General features: G+C 56.1%; 1 protein-coding gene across 1 annotated transcript; it reads left to right on the top strand.

Moving 5' to 3' along the window:
* Positions 1 to 540: 540 nt before the first annotated feature.
* Positions 541 to 7251, top strand: wA (Conidial yellow pigment biosynthesis polyketide synthase; the record flags this gene model as incomplete). Its single annotated transcript, XM_032022839.1, has 4 exons — positions 541 to 833; positions 904 to 1195; positions 1248 to 7154; positions 7207 to 7251. 4 exons carry the CDS (start codon positions 541 to 543, stop codon positions 7249 to 7251), a joined length of 6537 nt encoding a protein of 2178 aa, XP_031880204.1.
* Between the last annotated feature and the right edge of the window lie 1207 nt (positions 7252 to 8458).

The raw sequence follows: 8458 nt of genomic DNA, 5'->3' as shown, positions 1-8458 counted from the left end.
CGTATTTTGGTCCTTTCTGCGTCTGTCCGCTTGTCCGTCCTCACCCCAGCACAGAGGAACTGGCGCAAGAAAGCCCGTGTGGCGGCCTCGATCGCTTGCCCTGAACCAATGGGCCTCGACCGATGCGGCAAGACACTGAAAATCATCCATCAGCTTCGGTCACCGAGGAAGCTCAGGGCCGGACTCACGCTATCCACCCGGGCAAGAAAAGGATGGGCCAAGTGGGCACCAAGGGAAGGGGTGCGAGGGGGTGTGTGTTTACATGGGATGTCTTCCGCCCACCCCCTCAACCTCACTCCCTCTACCCAGCATGTGTTGCAGGCCATGTTGCAATTCCGCTATCCATCAGCCATGACATTGACAGCTGGGTTGATTATTTCGGGAGGAGGGCCGGTTGTTGGCTTTGGTGTGCACACCCACTGCCTCGAGACCATCTCAATCATATAAGTTCAAGACTCGCTCCCGGCATCTCGAAATCTTGTTCTAGCTGGCACACCGGAACCTCATCACCTAGGAAATCTATGTCGACAACCCTTCAAGATGGCCGACAAGATGTCTTATCTCCTCTTCGGAGATCAGTCACTTGATACCCATGGATTTCTCGCCGAGTTCTGCCGTTCAGGAAATCCGAGCACCCTAGCGAAGACGTTCCTCGAGCAGGCTGGCCAGGCTTTGAGGGAGGAGATCGATGGTTTGGGGAAGTTGGAACGGTCGAAGCTCCCCACGTTCCTGACCCTCCGACAGCTCAACGAACGATACCATGCCCAGAGCATCAAGCACCCCGGTATCGACAGTGCCCTGCTTTGCATCACCCAGCTGGCTCACTACATTGAGTACGTCCCCCCAAGCCTTCCCAGGCATGAGGCAGAACTCTCGCCGGATTAGTAACTAACACATCCGCAGCCGCACTGAGAAGGAGCCTCAAGATGTCTGCCTTCACGACCAAACATTCTTCATGGGTCTCTGCACGGGGCTGTTTGCCGCCGCTGCTATCGCCTCGACCCCCTCAGTCTCTACCCTGATACCCCTTGCCGTTCAGGTAGTCCTCATGGCCTTCAGAACTGGCACTCACGTCGGTTCGTTGGCTGAGAGACTTAGCCCGCCGGTCGGCCAATCTGAACCTTGGACCCATATCCTTCCTGGCCTGAAGGAACCCGAAGCCAAAGAGGCGCTCTTTAATTTCCATGAATCTAATGTGAGCTCTTCTGTTGTACACGGCGTTTGTCTCCCAAACTAATCTTTAGCAGTACATCCCCGTCGCCAGCCAAGCATACGTTAGCGCTGTGTCGGCATCAAGTCTTGCGATCTCCGGACCGCCAGCAACCCTGAAGGCCCTGGATGACCAGAACGTCTTCGGCGTCAAGTCGACGGCGATCCCCGTCTATGGACCTTACCATGCGGCTCACCTCCACGGCACTGCCGACATCGAGAAGATCCTTCGCCTTGACGACCCCAAGGTTACCGAGGTCTTGGAGAAGAGCAAGCCTCGCTCTGCCATTATGTCTGGCACCAAGGGTATCTGGTTCGCTGAGACTAGCACCAAGTCTCTGCTCCAGGCTGTAGCTCACGAGTGTCTCGTCGACGTCCTTCAGTTCCAGAAGGGAATTGACGGCTGCATCGAGACTGCCCGTGACTTTGAGGGATCAACATGCCTCGTTATCCCCTTCGGCCCTACACACAACGCCGAGACCCTCCAGAAGACGATCAAGGACCGCACACAGCTTGACGTTATCGTCCGCCCTGGTCCCAAGATCCAGAGGGAGAGCTACAACTCCAAGATCGGTAACCACGGTCCAGCCGGCAAGTGCAAGCTCGCCATCGTCGGTATGGCAGGTCGCTTCCCCGACGCTGCCAGTCACGAGAAGCTTTGGGAGCTCCTGGCCAAGGGCCTGGATGTTCACAGAGTCGTTCCTGCCGATCGTTTCCCCGTCGCCACTCACTACGACATCACTGGCAAGGCTGTCAACACGAGTCACTCTCAGTACGGATGCTGGATTGAGAACCCCGGTTACTTCGACCCCAGATTCTTCAACATGTCTCCCCGTGAGGCTTTCCAGACCGATCCCATGCAGCGTATGGCGTTGACGACCGCCTACGAGGCCCTCGAGATGTGCGGTTATGTCCCTAACCGTACTCCCTCTACGAGACTGGATCGTATCGGTACCTTCTACGGTCAGACTTCCGACGATTGGCGTGAAATCAACGCCGCCCAGGAGGTCGATACCTACTACATCACCGGTGGTGTCCGCGCTTTCGGTCCTGGTCGCATCAACTACCACTTTGGCTTCAGTGGTCCTAGTCTGAACATTGACACGGCCTGCTCTTCCAGTGCCGCTGCCCTGAACGTTGCTTGCAACTCACTGTGGCAGAAGGACTGCGATACTGCTATTGTTGGTGGTCTGTCCTGCATGACCAACCCCGACATTTTCGCCGGTCTCAGTCGTGGTCAGTTCTTGTCCAAGACTGGACCTTGCGCTACCTTCGACAACGGTGCCGATGGATACTGCCGTGCTGACGGCTGTGCCTCCGTCATCGTCAAGCGTCTGGAGGATGCTATTGCGGACAAGGACAATGTCCTCGCGGTGGTCTTGGGCACGGCTACCAACCACTCCGCTGATGCCATTTCCATCACTCATCCCCACGGTCCTACCCAGTCCATCCTGTCGAGCGCTATTCTCGACGATGCGGGTGTTGACCCTCTCGACGTCGACTACGTCGAGATGCACGGAACCGGCACCCAGGCCGGTGACGGTACTGAGATGGTTTCCGTCACGAACGTCTTCGCTCCTGCCGATCGCAAGAGACCCGCGGACAGACCTTTGTACCTTGGTGCCATCAAGTCCAACGTCGGTCACGGAGAGGCTGCTTCGGGTGTGACTGCCCTTTGCAAGGTTCTCATGATGATGCAGAAGAACGCTATCCCGCCCCACGTCGGTATTAAGAAGGAGATCAACAAGACCTTCCCCAAGGACTTGTCAGAGCGCAATGTCAACATTGCATTCCACCTCACCCCCTTCAAGAGGAGAGATGGCAAGCCTAGACGTATCTTCGTCAACAACTTCAGTGCCGCTGGTGGCAACACCGGTCTGCTCCTTGAGGACGCTCCCCACCTCAAGGCTGCTGAGGTTGATTCTCGCAATGTCCAGGTCATCACCGTCACTGGCAAGTCCAAGGCTGCCATGATCCGCAACGCCGAGAGGCTCGTTGCTTGGATGGAGCAGAACCCCCAGACTCCTCTGTCCCACGTCGCCTACACCACGACTGCTCGTCGCATCCAGCACTACTGGCGTATGAACGTCGCTGCTTCTGACTTGCCTGAGGCTCAGCGCCTCATCAAGGACAGACTCAAGGAGAACTTCAGCCCCATCTCCACTCAGCAGCCCAAGGTTGCGTTCATGTTCACTGGCCAAGGTTCCCACTACGCTGGCCTTGGCAAGGACCTGTACGCTCACTACCGCGTCTTCCGTGACAGCATTGATGAGTTCAACCAGTTGGCACAGATCCACGGCTTCCCCAACTTCCTGCCTCTTATCGACGGCAGCGAGTCTGATGTCACTAAGCTGTCTCCTGTTGTTGTTCAGCTCGGACTGTGCTGCTTTGAGATGGCTCTCGCCCGTCTCTGGGCCTCTTGGGGTATCAAGCCCTCGGCTGTTATGGGCCACTCTCTTGGAGAGTACGCCGCTCTCAACGCCGCTGGTGTCCTTTCTGCCAGCGACACTATTTACCTTGTTGGAGCTCGCGCTCAGCTCCTTGTTGAGAAGTGCACCGCAGGCACTCACGCCATGCTGGCTGTCACTGGCCCTGTCGACGCTGTCATGGAGGCTCTCGGCTCTCAGTCCGAGGCTGTCAACGTGGCTTGCATCAACGGCCCCCGCGAGACTGTTCTCAGCGGCGCTTCCACCAAGGTCAGCGAGATCTCCTCGACCCTCGGTGCAGCCGGATTCAAGTGCACTCAGCTCAAGGTGCCCTTCGCTTTCCACTCTGCCCAGGTTGACGCTATCCTCGATGACTTCGAGACTCTCGCTCGCTCTGTGAGCTTCGAGGTTCCCCAGGTTCCTATCATCTCTCCTCTCCTCGGAAAGATGGTCGAGAACGAGCCTATCAATGCTGCCTACCTCCGCAACCACGCTCGCGACGCGGTCAACTTCCTTGGCGGCCTTGTTCACGCTCAGCAGTCTGGCTCCATTGACGAGAAGACTGTCTTCCTTGAGATTGGACCCCACCCTGTGTGTGCCAACTTCGTCAAGTCCTCGTTCGGCATCAGCTCCATTGCCGTTCCCACTCTCCGCCGCAACGAGTCTACCTACAAGGTTCTCAGCAACACTCTGTGCACTCTCCACACTGCCGGCATCAACCTTGACTGGGACGAGTTCCACCGCGACTTCAGCGACTGCACTCGCCTCTTGGACCTCCCCACCTACTCTTTCGACGAGAAGAACTACTGGCTTCAGTACACCGGCGACTGGTGTCTTACCAAGAACCGTGGCCCTGCCGCCGTCAAGGCTCCTCTCCAGATTGAGCCGGCAAAGCCCAAGCTCTCTACTACCTCTGTGCACGTGATTACCAACGAGGACGTCAAGGGTGACATCGCTATCATCGAGACCGAGACTAATCTGTCTCGTCCTGACACTCGTCCTCTTGTTGAGGGTCACTTGTGCAACGGTGCGCCTCTGTGCCCGTCGACCCTGTACGCTGACATGGCGATGACCATCTGCGACTACGCCTACAAGATGCTTCGCCCCGGCACTGAGGACATTGGCTTGAACGTCGCCAACGTCGAGGTCCCCAAGACTCTCATCTTCGATGAGAAGATTGATGCCCACATCCTCCGCACCACGGTCACTGCCAATGCCGCTCTTGGCTACGCCGACGTCAGCTTCCACACTGGCGAGGGCTCCAAGAAGGTCGAGCACGCACACTGCAAGGTCGTATACGGCAGCACCGAGCAGTGGGCTGATGAGTTTGAGCGTGTCACGTACCTCATCAAGGGCCGTGTTGATGCTCTTGAGGAGGCTGAGAGACAGGGCAAGGCTTCCAAGATTGGCCGCGGCTTGGCTTACAAGCTCTTCAACGCCCTCGTCGACTATGACCCCAAGTACCAGGGCATGGAGGAAGTCATCTTGGACAGCAAGTCTTGTGAGGCTACTGCGAAGGTTACCTTCCAGACCACCGACAAGGATGGCAGCTTCTTCTTTAACCCTTACTGGATTGACAGCTGTTGCCACATTTCTGGCTTCATCATCAACGGTACTGATGCTGTTGACTCTCGTGAGCAGGTCTTCATTTCTCACGGATGGGGATCTCTCAGGTTCACTGAGAAGCTCGACCCCAAGAAGTCTTATCGCTCTTACATCCGCATGCAGCCTGTCAAGGGTACTAAGATGATGGCTGGTGACGCGTACGTCTTTGACGGCGACCGCATCATCGGTGTTGCCGGCGATGTTAGGTTCGCCTCCATCCCTCGCAAGGTCCTCAACATGGTCCTGCCGCCCCGCGGACGTGCCCTTGCTGGCGCTGCTCCCGCTCCTGCCGCTGCCGCGGCCAAGGCCGCCCCCGCCAAGGCTGCTCCCAAGGAGAAGGCTGGCAAGGAGAAGGGCACCAAGCAAGTCACCGCCAGCAACCTCAAGACTGTCAATGCCAAGCTTGCTAAGCGGTCTGTCGTTCAAGAGGTCTTTGACATCTTGGCCAAGGAAGTCGGTGTCACCCACGACGAGCTTGCCGACAACATTGCCTTCACCGATCTTGGCTGCGACTCTCTCATGGCCCTGACCGTTTCTGGCAGAATGCGTGAGGAGCTTGACATCGACATCGACTCTCATGCTTTCGTCGAGTACCCTACCATCGGTGCCTTCAAGGCTTTCCTCGCTCAGTTCGAGACTGCCGACCGCAAGGACAGCTACGTCCAGGACTCTGGTGACTCCAGCGGCTCCGTTTCTGAGACTCCTGAGCTCGAGTCCGACTCTAACGTGACCACCCCCTACGAGGAGAGTGACCGTTCGGTCAAGGGCGAGGGTGACGATGAGGCTTCTGGTGACCTCCAGAACATCCTCCGCGACACTATTGCCACCGAGATGGGTGTTGAGGTCGATGAGATTGTTGCCGCTCCTGATCTGGCTGCTCTGGGTATGGACTCTCTGATGAGTTTGTCCATCTTGGGCACGCTTCGTGAGAAGTCTGGCATGGATATCCCCAACGACCTCTTCGTCACCAACCCCTCTTTGCTTGAGGTTGAGAAGGCTCTTGGCATTGGCCCAAAGCCCAAGCCCAAGGCTGCACCTCCCAAGCCCGCTCCGGTTCGTCGTGAGCCCAAGGTCCAGCCTACCAAGGAGATTAACACTCACCCTGGTAACACCACCGCTTCCATCACCAAGCCTCCCCCACCCAAGGAGATTGTCGACAACTATCCTCACCGCAAGGCCACATCAATCCTCCTCCAGGGTAGCACTCGTACTGCCACCAAGAACCTCTGGATGGTTCCTGACGGCTCGGGTTGCGCCACCTCCTACACCGAGATCAGCCAGGTCTCCTCCGACTGGGCTGTCTGGGGTCTCTTCTCTCCCTTCATGAAGACTCCTGAGGAGTATAAGTGCGGTGTCTACGGCATGGCTTCCAAGTTCATCGAGGCTATGAAGGCTAGACAGGCTAAAGGCCCCTACTCCCTGGCAGGTTGGTCTGCGGGTGGTGTCATCGCCTACGAAATTGTCAACCAGCTCACCAAGGCTGGTGAGACTGTCGACAACCTCATCATCATCGACGCTCCTTGCCCAATCACCATCGAGCCCCTCCCCAAGTCTCTCCACGCCTGGTTCGCCTCCATCGGCCTTCTCGGCGAGGGTGACGACGAGGCTGCCAAGAAGATTCCTTCTTGGCTCCTCCCCCACTTCGCTGCCAGTGTTACCGCCTTGAGCAACTACACTGCGGAGCCTATCCCCAAGGACAAGTGCCCCAATGTCATGGCCATCTGGTGCGAGGATGGTGTATGCCACCTTCCCACCGACCCGCGCCCGGATCCTTACCCGACGGGTCATGCTCTCTTCCTCCTGGACAACAGGACCGACTTCGGTCCCAACCGCTGGGACGAGTACCTGGACATTAACAGGTTCAGGACTAGGCACATGCCTGGAAACCACTTTTCCATGATGCATGGCGACTACGTAAGGCTCCTCATCTCATCCACATCTTCAACATTAACTAACATCCTCTTAGGCCAAGATGCTTGGACAGTTCATTCGTGAAGCGGTTTGCGAGTAAGGAACCAACATAGCGGAATGCATATGAGCACACGCATTGCAGGTTATAGAAGGGACACAGGACATTACATGAAATGCGAGCATGGATATGAGATTGCTTTTTATTTTCTTGATCATTGTTTATTCTTCATTTTTCTTGTCATCATTTCTTTCCCATCCTGTCTTAACATTGATATCCGCTCCCTGTACAAGTGCGACAGCATCTCACACACACTCATACGAATCATTCCTTATTATGTTGGAAAGGCGAAGAGGAGGAGTAGGTGGAAAGAACACAAGGCAAATCACTTTGAGGCGTTGTTTTATCCTGGAGGGACACGGGAGCGCGTCACAAAGTCATTGTCTCATAATGGGTTCGGAATTTTCCTTTCGTCATGAAGTCGTTTACCGTCTTTCCTTACAATCATGGTATCTGCCGGTGTTCAAGTGTCTCTTTTTTGTCGGAATTGGTTCAGACGGTTCATAGAATGTACGCTTTGAGTAGCCGTACCCCCTTAAGATAGCAGTACTCTCGAGTTTGAATACACGAAGTCAAAATTACCTGCTTGTTCCTCGATGTGGATATTTTGCTGATAACATGGTAGTTCCTACAGCTGTCTTCAGTAATCGTTCAAAGACATGCCCATCCCTGGAATCATCTGCTTCCCCTGACACAACTGTCTTGTTGTGGCCACCAGTTCGCACATGTCCTGCCAAAATCGCAGCCCACCCCCCCCCCCCCCCCCCCCCTCACCCAAAGAAGAAACTTGCGACGGTTTCTTAAACTCTGTTTCTTCGCGTCAACCACCACACGGCACCCGCAGACGGCACATGGTCATGCAGACTGCCTCTTGCTACGCACACGGCACCTCAATTGCACCACCACATCACCACCACACCTGCCCGCCGAAAGTCGATGGAAGGCCCTCGACTCGTGATCCGTCACTCCCATCCCCAGGACATCCTGTACCTCTTGCCAGAGTCATCTGGTCTCTGACAAACAACATCCAAGTCGAAAGCCAGTCCCTGGCACCTTTTCCCCCCCGTCATCCCTTCATGCCGGCCACCACCCAAGGAAGGGAACGTCATGCGATGACATCTGCAAAGGGACAACGGCCGGCGGGAAGCGGCCTTACTTGCGATAGATGATACCCCGCGATTCTGCCAGAGACCGTCTCATCCCTGTATCGTTTATTATACACCCGGGCCCCGCGATCTTCGATCCTCGA

Source organism: Colletotrichum fructicola (assembly GCF_000319635.2).
Source record: "Colletotrichum fructicola Nara gc5 chromosome Unknown KSG_Nara_v1_contig03, whole genome shotgun sequence".
Classification (NCBI taxonomy): Eukaryota; Fungi; Ascomycota; class Sordariomycetes; order Glomerellales; family Glomerellaceae; genus Colletotrichum; species Colletotrichum fructicola.
Note: the sequence above shows the minus strand (reverse complement) of the source record. Positions and strands in the feature narration are given on the sequence as shown.